At 43.0% G+C, this 12903-nt stretch overlaps 1 protein-coding gene and 1 pseudogene across 1 annotated transcript; both read left to right on the top strand.

Annotated features, from left to right (window-relative positions):
* Window positions 1-16: 16 nt before the first annotated feature.
* On the top strand, window positions 17-5372 carry LOC109702429 (ubiquitin-conjugating enzyme E2 B pseudogene; annotated as a pseudogene).
* Window positions 5373-7615: 2243 nt separating this feature from the next.
* Window positions 7616-9634, top strand: Ooep (oocyte expressed protein). Its single transcript, XM_020187777.2, has 3 exons — window positions 7616-8609; window positions 8832-9014; window positions 9371-9634. The coding sequence occupies exons 1-3, from the start codon at window positions 8420-8422 to the stop codon at window positions 9445-9447; spliced, it is 450 nt and encodes a 149-aa protein (XP_020043366.1). The 5' UTR covers window positions 7616-8419; the 3' UTR covers window positions 9448-9634.
* Window positions 9635-12903: the final 3269 nt, after the last annotated feature.

The raw sequence follows: 12903 nt of genomic DNA, 5'->3' as shown, positions 1-12903 counted from the left end.
CCGTCGTGGAAACCCCATGCTAGGGCCGCCACGCGGTTGCTACTTAAGTAGCCAGCACAAGACTCGCCCCGCCCCCCTGCTCTTGCCGCACAGTCATTGGCAGATGGGCATTGTGGGCGGGACCTTCCCGACTCAGCCAATCCGCTCTCTTAATCGTGGGGGCGTGCCTTGAACTAGTCACTACCTAGAGCGTGTGTTTCTTTTCAGGCGCGGGACTTCGCCCACGCATTATTAAACGCGAATTGTGGCTACACAGCATCTCAGTGCTTAGGAAACCTTTTTTAACTATGCCTCCAAAGCCCGGGTTATGTTTATAGCATGTTCCAATTCACTCATTAAAAAAGTTGAAACAAAAAGATGAGAAAATATCCTTCCTTGCTACATGAGGAAGCCCTTCGATGTGTTTAAGCCTATTTTAGTATTAAAAATGGTCCTAGTGCACACAATTTATGTAATGATCTAGTTTTACTATTACTGGCTTGAGAGGCGTTGCTCAATCCTTCACACACTAATCACCTGAATGTTTGCTATAGTTTTAGAGCTAAGAAAATAAGTTGAATTCATGCTTGAAGCACTCCTATCATTGCACTCTGGCTCTGGCCGGTCGTATAATTTCTGGGCCGTAGGCCAGGTTAGAATGCCTCTGCTTTGATTAATATATTCGCATTGTCTGAACAAATAGCAGTTCAGTCATCCACTGAGCATAATGGACACTCATGATACTAGGCACTATGGTTAGTGTCAGAGATTGAAAAAAAAAAAAGTACAAGACATAGTCCCTCCTGTGTTGAATGGGTTAAATTGCATCCAATTAACTATAATGGTAACTTAAAAAAAAAAAAGCCTTAGGCCTGCAACCTTACCTACTCCTAAAAGGAGATCAATTCAAGGCCCACAGGGGCAAAACGTTTGAGACCCTCTCCCCCATCTCCATGAATAAAGGCTGGGAGTGATGGTGCGTGCCTGACATCCTAGTTATGCAGGAAGCATAAATAGGAAGATCGAGGTTTGGGCCCACCCATGTGTAAATGTGAGACCCTATTAAAAAACTACCTGTAAAGAGGGGAGAAATGACCCAAATATTGTATGCACACATGAATAAAAAAAAATACCTGTAAACAGGGCTGGTGGAGTGGCTCAAATGGTAGAGCATCTACCTACCTAGCAAGCTTGAGGGCCTGAGTTCAAATTCAGTGTTGCCAAAAAAAAGTCCACTTTTGTCAGGTACTGGTGGCTCACGCCTGTAATCCTAGCTACTCTGAGGCAGAGATCAGGAGGATTATGGATCAAACCCAGCCCAGGCAAAGAGTTCGCAAGATCCTATCTTGAAAAAACCCATCACAAAAAAATGGCTGGTGGAGTGGCTCAAGGGGTAGGCCCTGAATTCAAGCCCTAGTACTGCAAAAACAAAACAAAACCTAAACCAAGCTGGGTACAGTGGCTCACACCTATAATCCTAGCTACTCAGGAGGCAGAGATCAGGAGATCTAGAAGTTTGAAGCCAACCCCAGGCAAATAGATTTTATCTCCGCCCCCCCCCCAAAAAAAAACCAACACAAAAAAAGGGCTGCTAAAGTGAAAAGAGCATCTGCCTAGCAGGCATGAGGCCCTGAGTTCAACATGCAGTACAGCAAACAAAGGGAGAAAAAAAAAAAGGCTAAACCAAAGGGTTGGGCATGTGACTGAAGTGGTAGAGCACCCATGGCAAGTTCAAGCCCCAATACTGCCAAAATAAATAAATAAAGAAGTCTTTAAAAAAAATTAGCTAATTTGCTAGTGAAGTGGCTCAAGTGGTAGAACGCCTTCCTAGCAAGCATGAGGCCCTGAGTTCGTTCAAACCCCACTACTGCCCAAAAACCATCAACAACAACAACAAAAAATTAGCTAATTCCTTGTGCTTGAGTTGATGAGTAAATGAGACTTTGATTCTGCTTTCTTAGAGGGCGAGGTGGTGAGGAAAGGCATTATAAAATGGTAATTCCAGGTAACATGAAACTATGTACTTTTCTGCATTTAAACTTTTCACAAAATAGAGCCAACCTCATTTCCCCCCAGATCTGTGACACTAAACCTTTTTCCTTTCTTTTTTCAGTGAAAGAGCAGAGACTCATTAAGCAGAGAGGAAAAGAAAAGCCCCCATATGGGGAGGGGGTCTCAGAAAGGCTGAGCCCTAAACCTTTTTCAATAAAAAGCAATAGATTCTCTTGCTCTAGAATTTGGTTTAGGATTTAGAAGGGTATCCACTAAGCCAGTAGAGAACAGACATGACTGTAGGGCTTTCAGCACCCACTTTCCCTCTCCAGACACTGAGAAGTTTTGATAAAGATTAAAAGGCAGAGTTTATGTCCAATTTTGACCCGAAGAAGAAAGAGGAAGAGAAAGAAGAAAGAAGGTGAAGAGGAAAAAAGGAGGAGGAGAAATTTTTCTATTCCCTAACACTTTTTTTTTTGGTAGTACTGGGGCTCGAACTCAGAGCCTTGACACTTGCTAGGCAAGAAGTCTACCACTTGAGCCATTCCATGAGCCCCTTTTTGTGTTGGATATTTTTGACACAGAGTCTTGTAAATTATTTGGCCAGGGCTGGTTTCCAACTTTGATCCTCCTGATCTCTGCCTCCCAAGTAGCAAGGATTACAAGCATGGGCCGGCCACTGGCATCCAGCTCCCTGTCACATTTATCTCTGATGTGATCAGAGAGTGTTGACTGCGGGGATTTCTACACCCCTACAATTTATGCTGCAGAGGTAGCAGCTGAATATTCCAGGCTCCAGGTGCCTTTTCCCTTCACTCTCTTAATTTCAGATGAGTCCCACCCCTTCTTAGACCGCCAGACTGCTTCTTCTGTTCTTTTTCTCCCTCTATGCTTTTGGGTAGGAATTGGCATGGATGTTCAGAGACTGGCTTTATCCATGACTTTTTCCTGGATTGGGAGAGACAGCCCTGCCCCGCTCCCCACAGGCCCCAGGTCTGCTTGCAGGAGCTCAGCAAACTAACATTTATTTTATCTCTCTTACTAAATAGGCCTCTTTTGTGAACTGTTTGTAATTGACAAACCTCATGACATTTATCCCTTTAGCATAAGGACATCTATATAATCCTATATGATTATTAATTCAGGAAATTCAGTATTAGTCCAGTACTATTATCTAATACAGACATAGAGTCCAATTTCCACTTTTTTTGAGGCAGAGTCTCATATGTAGCTTAGGGTGGCCTCAAACTTGAGATTCTCCTGTCTCAGCCTCCCAAGTGTCAATTAAGATTTTTTATAGTTGCTGGCGCCGGTGGCTCACACCTGTAATCCTAGCTATTCAGGAGGCAGAGATCAGAAGGTTTGAGGCCAGGCTGCACTATCTTGAAAATATCAACAAAAACAAGGGCTGGTAGAGTGGTTCAAATGGTAGAGTGCCTGCCTAGCAAGGGCGAGCCCTGAGTTCAAACCCCAGTCCTGCCAACAGGGACAAAAGATTCTTTGTAGTTAATTTTCACTTCTATCAAGGAGGGAGGGTTCATTGCATTTAGTTGTCACATCTCTGATCTCTTAACCTAGAATCATTCCTTGTTTATTTAGTCTTTGATAATATTGACATTTTGAACTATCCTTAATTTTAATTGTGGAACATCTTTTCTCTTTTTTTCTTTTGATGGTAGTGGGTTTGAGCTTAGGGTCTCATGCTTGCTAGGCAGGTGCTCCACCACTTGAGCCACTCTGCCAGCCCTGTTGTGCAACATCTCAAACGACAAAAAGTTGAGAGGAGAGTATAAACGAATGACCATATCCTGTGCTCATCACAGCTTCAGCAGTTAGCAAAGTCATGGGTTATCTTGGATGCAAATATAGACCATCCAAATTAGCTGGGTGCTGGTGGCTCATGCCTGTAATCCTACCTACCTGGGAAGCTGAGATGGGGAGGATTCCAGTTTGAGGTTAGCCCCAGCAGAGGCAGAGTTTATGAGACACCCCCCCCACCCCAGAGCAAAATGAACTGACGGTGTTGGTCAAGCAGTAGAGAACCTGCTTTGCATGCTCAAAGTCCTGAGTTCATAACCCAGTCCCATCAACAACCCCCCCCCCCAAAAAAAATCCAAGTGAGAACAAGCTTAGGGCCTTAGTGATGAGTTTTTGATGATTTCCACAAAGTTGAGTTCAAAAACATCAAGAGTTTTATTGAGATTATTCAAACACAATTAGATAAGTTCCTTTTGTCATTAGGAATGCCTTGGCTCTTGTGTTCAACTGAGATGAAAGAGAAGAATACTGAGCTGTTTGTAAGGATAGCTTATGACGGCAGCCAGCTAGGACTAGGGGATGTAGCTCAGTGGTAGAGTGCTTGTCTAGTATGCCCGAAGTCCCGGTTCTATCCTTAGAATATCCTGTTTTTTTAAAGGCAAAGCAGCAATTTACAATGGAAAGGGTTGAGCTTTAATCACTTACTGCAATGGTAATAAAACCAGAGGCTAAAACCTACAGATGGAGGGTCAGGTTGATCAGTTTGGTCACAGGGGTTCTCGCACAGTTAAGAGCAGTTCTATGGAGCCTGGGTGGGTGGCGGGAGGGAAGGCTACAGCAGAAAAGTACTTGGCATAGTCAGGGCTGGGGGTAAAGTTTTCAAGGTTTCCTCGTCTACCCCACGAGTAGGCCTCCACAGGGGCTCCTGAAGAGGACTTCTACTCAAAGCCCCAGATAAAGAGCCCTAGGAACACGACTCCAGTGGTTCGTGCGTGTAATCCTAACTTCTTGGGAGGCAGAGCTCAGGAGGATCACGGTTCAAAGCCAGCCTGTGGTGGCCCACAGTGATTCTCGGCTGCACCGGGGTGGGGGTGCATGGCCTCTTTTCCTTTCATACTGACTGCGGGGCAGGTGGGGGGTATGTGGACCCGACCCTCAGGAGGCTCATGCAGGATCTCAGATGATTGCAAGACCCACCTGGGAGGGTCAGTGGCACCCCATCTGAAAACAATATCGTGCAGTGGATGCAGTTATATTGGGACCAAAAGGGACACCCTTTGAGGATGGTACTTTTAAATTAGTAGTAGAATTTTCTGAAGAATATCCAAATAAACTGCCGACCGTTGAGAGGTTTTTATCCAAAATGTTTCTAAATGTGTATGCTGATGTAGCATGTGTTTAGATATCCTTCAGAATGGATGGAGTCCAACATATGCTGTCTTCTGTCTGAACATCAATTCAAAGAAAGAAAGAGGAAAAAAAAAGAAAACCATCAATACCAATTCAGTCTCTGTTGGATGAACCAAATCTAAACAGTTCAGTCAATAGCCAGGCAACCCAGCTCTATCAGGAAAACAAAGGAGATGATGAGAGGATGAGAAAAGAGTTTGGCCATTGTTTAACAAAGCAGGAATGATTCATAAAAGAGAAGTGGTCTGTTCATCTTTTCATCATTGTTGTTTATAATTTACCTCCTAACAGAAAGGCTAACAAATTTTAAGTGCCACAGATTTTAAGGATTCTGCAGAAAAAAGAAAGTCCTTCAGTTTAAAACCTACAAAAGTTTGTGTATTAATGTACTTTTTATTGCATGGTGTGAACTAAGTTATTGCTACATAAATTTATAACATATCCTGTTTGTATTTTTTCCAAGTGTGTAATGTTGGTATGGAGGTTTCATGACAGAATATACACATTTTGTAAATCTGTACTTTTTTCAAACAATTGAATGCCTTATTTTTGAATTCTTAGATTTTTTAATTGGAGAAAAGCACTTAAAGTTTTTTATATATGAATACTACATGTAAAGCTGTTAAAATACATAACTTCAGTGCAAAAAAAAAAAAAAGCCAGCCTTGGCTAATACATCACAAGGTCTTATCTGGAAAAAACCCATCACAAAAAAGGGCTGGTGGAATGGCTCAAGGTGTAGGCCCTGAGTTCTGCCAAAAAAAAAAAAAATTACACTTAAAATTTTTTGACAGTATGGATGCTTGAACTCAGGGCCTCCTGTTTGCTAGATAAGTGCTCTACCACTAAAACTGTACACATCCAGCTGCATCCTGGCCCTTTTTGCTTTATTTTTCACAAAGTCTCATGCTTTTGATGCCTTGATACTCCTACCTCTTCGTCCCATGTAGCTGAGATTCTAGACGTGCAGCACACCTGGCTTGATCAGTTATTTATTTATTTTTGGTGGTTCTGGGGTTTGAACTCAGGGCCTACACCCTGAGCCACTCCACCAGCCCTATTTTTGTGATTTTTTTTTGAGATACAGTCTTGCAAACTATTTGCCCAGGCTGGCTTTGAACTGTGATCTCCTGATTTCTGCCTCCTGAGTAGCTAGGATTACAGGCGTGAGCCCCTGGCACTGGCTTGACTTGATTTTTAAGATAGATTCTTGCTAACTTTTTTGCCCCAGTTGTCTTCACTATGCTCACCCAAGACATTATTTTAAAAGAAGTTTCAGGTTCACAGCAGAAAGTAAGCAGAAAGTATGAGGCGTTCCCATATAACCTTTGCTACCTGCAACACACATGCACAGTCTATCATTTGCTCACCATTCTCCCAATCATAGTCAAAACAGAACACCTGGGGGATGGTGGCATTGTTCAAATGGTAGAGCACCTACCTACCAAGTGTGGGGCCCTGAGCTCAAACCCCTGTGCCACAGAAACAAAAACAAAAAAACTCCCAAAACCTTGAAGCAAAACAGGACACCCTGGAAGTAATAATTAAAAAAGGGACTCAACTTGACAGTCTGTTAAGTGCTAAAAATACTGTAATTCTGTTGATATGGGGTCAGCAAATAAAACATAGGGCTTCCCAAAGAAGAAACAGAATAAAGCTGGGGTAAAGTCCCTGAAGGAATACACCTCCAAAATAAAATTAAGAAATAAACTGTCATCCAGATGAAAATGACAAAGGATCCTGGCTTTCTCAAATGTGTTGACATAATTAATGACCACATACCAGCTTTTTGGCTAACACAAGCTACATATTTTTGGAGGGGGGAGGAGATACTGGGGATTGAACTCAGGGCCTAAACTTGCTAGGTAGGCACTCTATCACTTGAGTCACTCTGTCAGCCCTCAAGTCTGAAAATCACAGGGAGATTATATGTAAAGAGGCCTCAAGTTGGATGCAGCATCAGGAGAATGGCTCAAGTAAAAAAGTACTGATTTATGAAAACATGACGAGCTGTCGGGGTGGCTCAAGAAGTAAGAGTGGCTATCTAGCAAGTGTGAGGCTCTGAGTTCAAACCCCAATGCTGCCAAAAAAAAAAAAAGATGAAATTATATCTCTACCTAAATCTCTAAAGAATTAATGCCAGGTGGATCACGATTAGGGTAAACCAGCAGCACATGTATTATGCCAATTTTAAAAAGTGACATAAAGTAGAAATAGTCACTAAAATTAGAATCAGTATCTCCTCTCACAGGTTTTTTTTGTCATTTTGGTGATTGAACCCAGGGTCTCATGTGTGCTAAGCACACTCCACCACTGAGCTACATCCCCCTCCTGTCATAGATAGGGGATGTTGACGTCTAAAGTATATGAATGAAGAAATTCAGTATATTAATATCACCCCCTTATGCAATTAAAATTTCCATTAAAAAGATTTAAAGAACAAATTATAGTCAATCCGAAGAACAAATTACTTTATACATCACAATGCTATGTACATCTCCCATCCATTTTGCTCTGGGTATGTTGGAGATAGGATCCCACAAATTATGTGCCTAGGCTGGCCTCTGGATCTCAGCCTCCCAAATAGCTAGGATTATAGATGTGAGCCACTGGTGCCTAGATTACATGAAGTATACCATTTGTCTTTGAAAGTGTTAAATCGTACATAATTTGAATTTTTAATTACAATTAAGAGCATTGGGAGAAACGTGCCAAGACACTAGTTGTCTTAGGATATTAGAAATAAATGAATTTGTCTAACTTGTTGCTTGTTCTATAACGACCACCTGTGACATTTGGTTTTGAATGATTTCAAATGGTCACCTTCTGGAGAATGAAATGATAACGGGCAGCAGATGACAGAAAACACAGACTCCGTAAGCCTGCCCTCGCCTGACCTACCTACCTACCTACCTGTCTTTGGAAGGTAACTGGAAACCTTAAAAAAGGCACTGAAGGGGATTATGGTCATCCAATCAACTTCACACTTAATCACGACGTGTAGGGACAGGAGCCTCTGAGGCTGAGATACCAGGTGGAGAAGACAACCCAGAGCGCCCGAGACTCCAGTGGAGTTCGAACCAGTAGTGGTTGCACATGGAAGAGGAAATCCGGGCGGGAATGCAAAGCGGTCGCTGCCATTGGGCCCGCTCGACGCCAGGGGGCGGGCTGCTGCCGGAAGGGGCGGGGCCTGTCGGCTCAGTAAAAGAGCTCGGTCCACGGTGTCGGGAGGAAGTCCCAGAGAGCCTTTGCTGTGTGCTCTGCCGGGCCTGGTTCCACTATGGTCGACCATGCTGTTGCTGTGGAGGCCACGGGGGACACGCCGACGCTGGCCTCCTCACTGGGGCGGCTGCTTAGCAGGCCCCTTCCCGCACCCCGGATTCGTGTCAGGCCATGGTGGTTTCCAGCACAGGAACTGAGCGATCCTTTGGTGTTCTATCTGGAGGTTTGGCTGGCAGACAGCATCTTTGGTGAGCCACCCGTCCATGGGTGTATTTGGGTTAGCTCCCTCCAGCTTGGGAAAGCCCAGCTGAGCAACTCTACAACTTCACGACCTTATTTGCAGGCCACTTGTGTTGCTGGGGATGTCCAGCCTCCAGCTCTTCCCTTCCCTGGCCAGTATTCCCCACAAGCCCAACACCTCCTGACCTGAAACCATGCTGCTCCTTAGAATCTCGCCTTAATCTGTGTAGGTTCAGACCGAACCGTAATTCCAGAAATGGAGTGGATGAGCCAGGCCTTGCTGAGGGTGGACACCGTGGACTCTGGAAACCTAGCCGAAATCACCATCTTTGGACGGCCACGTATACAGAATCGAGTGAAGAGCATTCTGCTGAGCTTGGCATCGTGGCACAAAGACCTCCGTTTCCAACGAGGTGAGGTCTTTGAGAATTTGCATGTGGAGGAAGCCACAGGTGATCCTTCTGGCCTGATGGCTTCTTTCCAGCCTCCCTTAACTTTCTCACAGTTTATACATTTCTAAATTCCAGGAAACTGCGCAGATTCCCTGGGAAATTCCTTTAGGAGGACCTTGGGAAATACAACGGAAATGAGTTTCATTCAGGCCCATAACCACCCAAGTCAGCCTTAGTTGGGCGGCATCATTATTCACAGATCCTAGGTTCAGGACCTCCACTCTTAGAAATAATGTTACCAAATCTCTCTCCCTTCTCCAGTCTAGGATACTCTGACCATTTTTCTTTATAGTTGATATCAGTTTCTTGTCTTCTAGCTAAGAAGATAAAACAACTTGAAGAGTTCTTGAAGTCCCATTCATCATGGTCAGACACTCCTCAGCATCCTCTTTAAGACTGCATAAATTGTGAACGTTACAAGGACATCCCTGCTTCTGCTACTAAAATTTAAGAGATTAAATATTCTTAAGTTTTTGCATTCATTTTTCCTGTGCCTTCATGGATAGTGAGAACTACTTTAATGATTATTTTGGTCAGTCATAAAGACTGTGGCTCACATAAAATAAAGCAAGCTTATCAAATATTGACTGCTCATGTCTTGATTCGAGGGGTGGGCAGAAGACTGATAACAATTGTTCTTTTAAAGTTTCTGCCAGTTTTGAAATCCTCTTCTGGCTCTGGTCAGTTAGACCCTCAAGGACAGGGAGCAAATGACATCAGATAGTTGATCTGTGGGGTTTTTTTTGTGTGTGTGTGTGTGTGTGTGATGTTTTTATTTGGGACAGGGTCTCCCTATATTGCTCATGCTGCCCCTCAACTCCTGGAACAATCTTACCTTAGCTGTTATCCCCATCCTTTTTTTTTTTCCCTTACATAATTGGTTTCTAATCTTCAGGGTTTGGAAATCACCTTGAGAGCTTGTTAAAACACAATTTCCCAGGCCACCTTCTCTTCTCTGGTGATTCTGATTAAGTTTATTAGGAGGGGCTTATAATTTGCATTTCTAACAAGCACACAGTGCCACAGTGACTCTTTGAGGCACTCACTTTGAAGCTGGTACTTTGACCCAGCAGAGCAACAGGTGCGAGTTTTCTTGGAGCCAGTCTCCTGCTTGCGCCCTCTGGTGGCTTTTCAACATGCAACAGGTGCACTTATGTCAGCAGTGTAATTTATTTATCTTTCTGGGTGAATGGTTTTTTTTTTTTATTATTCATATGTGCATACAAGGCTTGGGTCATTTCTCCCCCCTGCCCCCACCCCCTCCCTTACCACCCACTCCGCCCCCTCCCTCTCCCCCGCACCCCCTCAATACCCAGCAGAAACTATTTTGCCCTTATTTCTAATTTTGTTGAAGAGAGAGTATAAGCAATAATAGGAAGGAACAAGGGTTTTTGCTGGTTGAGATAAGGATAGCTATACAGGGAGTTGACTCACATTAATTTCCTGTGCGTGTGTGTTACCTTCTAGGTTAATTCTTTTTGATCTCACCTTTTCTCTAGTTCCTGGTTCCCTTTTCCTATTGTCAGCAGTGTAATTTAATTCCTGCCTTGGAATCAATCCTCTTGTGTCTGTTTTCTGTATTGCAGCACATCACAGAACATCCTCATGGGCTGGGCTGTTTTTACATTACCCATTACACCAGTAACGCAGTAATTAGTCTGCAAAACAGCTTCTGCCCTTGCCATCGCCATTTCTGGGAAGTAGAATATTCTGAGTCACAAAGTGCCAAGAGCTCTGGCTTTAGATGAAATTGGTGTTGGTTTGAGTTGTGCTGGTCTTTTTGTTTTGTTTTTCCCATCCTCGTGGCAGTAAACCCTTTGCAGTTTTGCACTCTTGCAAGTCTTCTAAATTGTGCTTTAATCACAGATGGATGTTCAACATTGCCTTCAGCTTTCTACTTTGTTCCTGTCTTGATTTTCAACTCTGAAGATTTTATTTGTATAAGCTTTCATAACAAACAGTAGTCCATTGTTACCCATATTTCCCACCGTCTTGTCTCCTAAGCTTTTGCAGAGGAAAGATACTTATTCTACTTAAGTCAATGACTGCTTCCTCTTGATTTCTCTACATGCTTTTAACCTTAGGAAATTCTGCTTTCTCTCCCATGAAAATTTGCCAAGTTTTTTTGATAGGAATTTTACAAAACCATTGACCATCTTTTGACTTATTTGTTGGAAGGCTTGTGTTTAAAAATTCAATTTTAGGACTGGTGGCCTGGCTTAAGTGGCAAGCACAAAGCACAGAGTTTAAACCCCAGTACCGACAAAAATTCAGTTTTTCAAAAAATAAAATATTGGCTGATTCTGCACTCTTCCATCCTTCATGGTGTATCATCAGGTACTAAAGTCTACCCCCAGCACTTCAGAATGTGACTGTATATGGAGATGATGCCTTTGAAAAACTGATGGGGGTAAAACTGAGGTTGTATGGATAGTTCCTTGTCCAGTATAACCAATTTCTTATAGGAGGAAATGTGGACACAGATAAATGTGAGCACAGAAAAAAAGACCATGTGAAGACAAAGAAGGGGGCTATCTGCAAGCCAAGAAGAGAGGCCTTGGAAGAACATGAAACCTGTTGGTTGAAACCTTGATCTCGGTCTTCTAGGCCCCAAAATTGTAAGAACATGCGCTGTTTAAGCCATCTCATCTGTGGTGTTTCAGTAGGGTGGCAGCCCTACTAAACTAATACAACCTTCTACATTTAATATTTGTTCTTTTTGATCCATTGGCAATATTACACTATTTTATTAGCTTTGTAGCCTGTTAATATTTAAAAGGGATGGTTGCTCTGTACTATCTTTCAGAATTCAAAGTAAAAGCTGTATATTGGCCCTGTGCAGAACACCTGAACTAAATAAGAGCATAAATAATTTGCCAAGTTAGTGCTAGGACTGCCAGGTGAAGGTGAAAGATTTGAACCAAAACATTGAATCCTGGATCCAGACTTACCTCTGTACTGGTACTTCCCCATTTGCTTTTATTTTTCTCCCCAGCTGAACTTAACTCCTTTGTCAGTGTGTGTGTGCGTGTGTGCGCGCATGTTTAATCTGGTACTGGCAAGAGAACCTAGTGCTCTACCACTTGAGCTATGCCCCTAGTCCTTTTTTGAGATAGGGTCTTGCTAACCTTGACTACCTGACCTGGAACTTGTGATCTCCTGCCTTTGCCTCCTGAGTAGCTGGGATTACCAGTGTGTACCACTGTGCCCAGCTTTTTTTTTTTTTAAAGAGGAAATGGAATATACTTGTGAAGAATCTAGAGTCTTTTATTGAGGAACAAGGATGTGTATTTCTAAGAGGTTATTGAGGAAAGATATTTGCTAGTACAAAATTCACAATAAAATAGCATTAACTTCTTGATAAACCTACATGCTTCCCACTTCTCCCCTTGCCCTACCCAGTGCTAGGGATCAAATGCAGGGCTTTGTGTATGCCAGACAAGTGCTCAACCACTGAGCTACATCCTCAGCCCTATGCTCAATATATAGTTTTTGAAAACAAGCAATATAGCAGCCAGGTGCTGGTGGCTCACGCCTGTAACCCTAGCTACTCTGGAGTCAGAGAGGAGGAGGATCACAGTTTGAAGCCAGCCCAGGCAATAGCTCACGAGACCCTATCTTGAAAATACCCAACACAAAAAAGGGCTAGTGGAGTGGCTCAAGTGGTAGACCACCTGCCTAGCAAACATGAGGCCCTGAGTTCAAACCCAGTACCACCAAAAAACCCAACATAATATTAAGAAGATAGGACTCACTCAAACATTCTCTTGTCCATATATTACCTTCAAGTAGCTTTTGATTACTCCAAATATCTATTAATAACACTTTACAGATGCATAATAGTTAAAAA

Source organism: Castor canadensis, chromosome 1 (genome assembly GCF_047511655.1).
Source record: "Castor canadensis chromosome 1, mCasCan1.hap1v2, whole genome shotgun sequence".
NCBI lineage: Eukaryota > Metazoa > Chordata > Mammalia > Rodentia > Castoridae > Castor > Castor canadensis.
The sequence above is the reverse complement of the archived record's forward strand: the minus strand, read 5'-3'. Positions and strand labels throughout refer to the sequence as shown.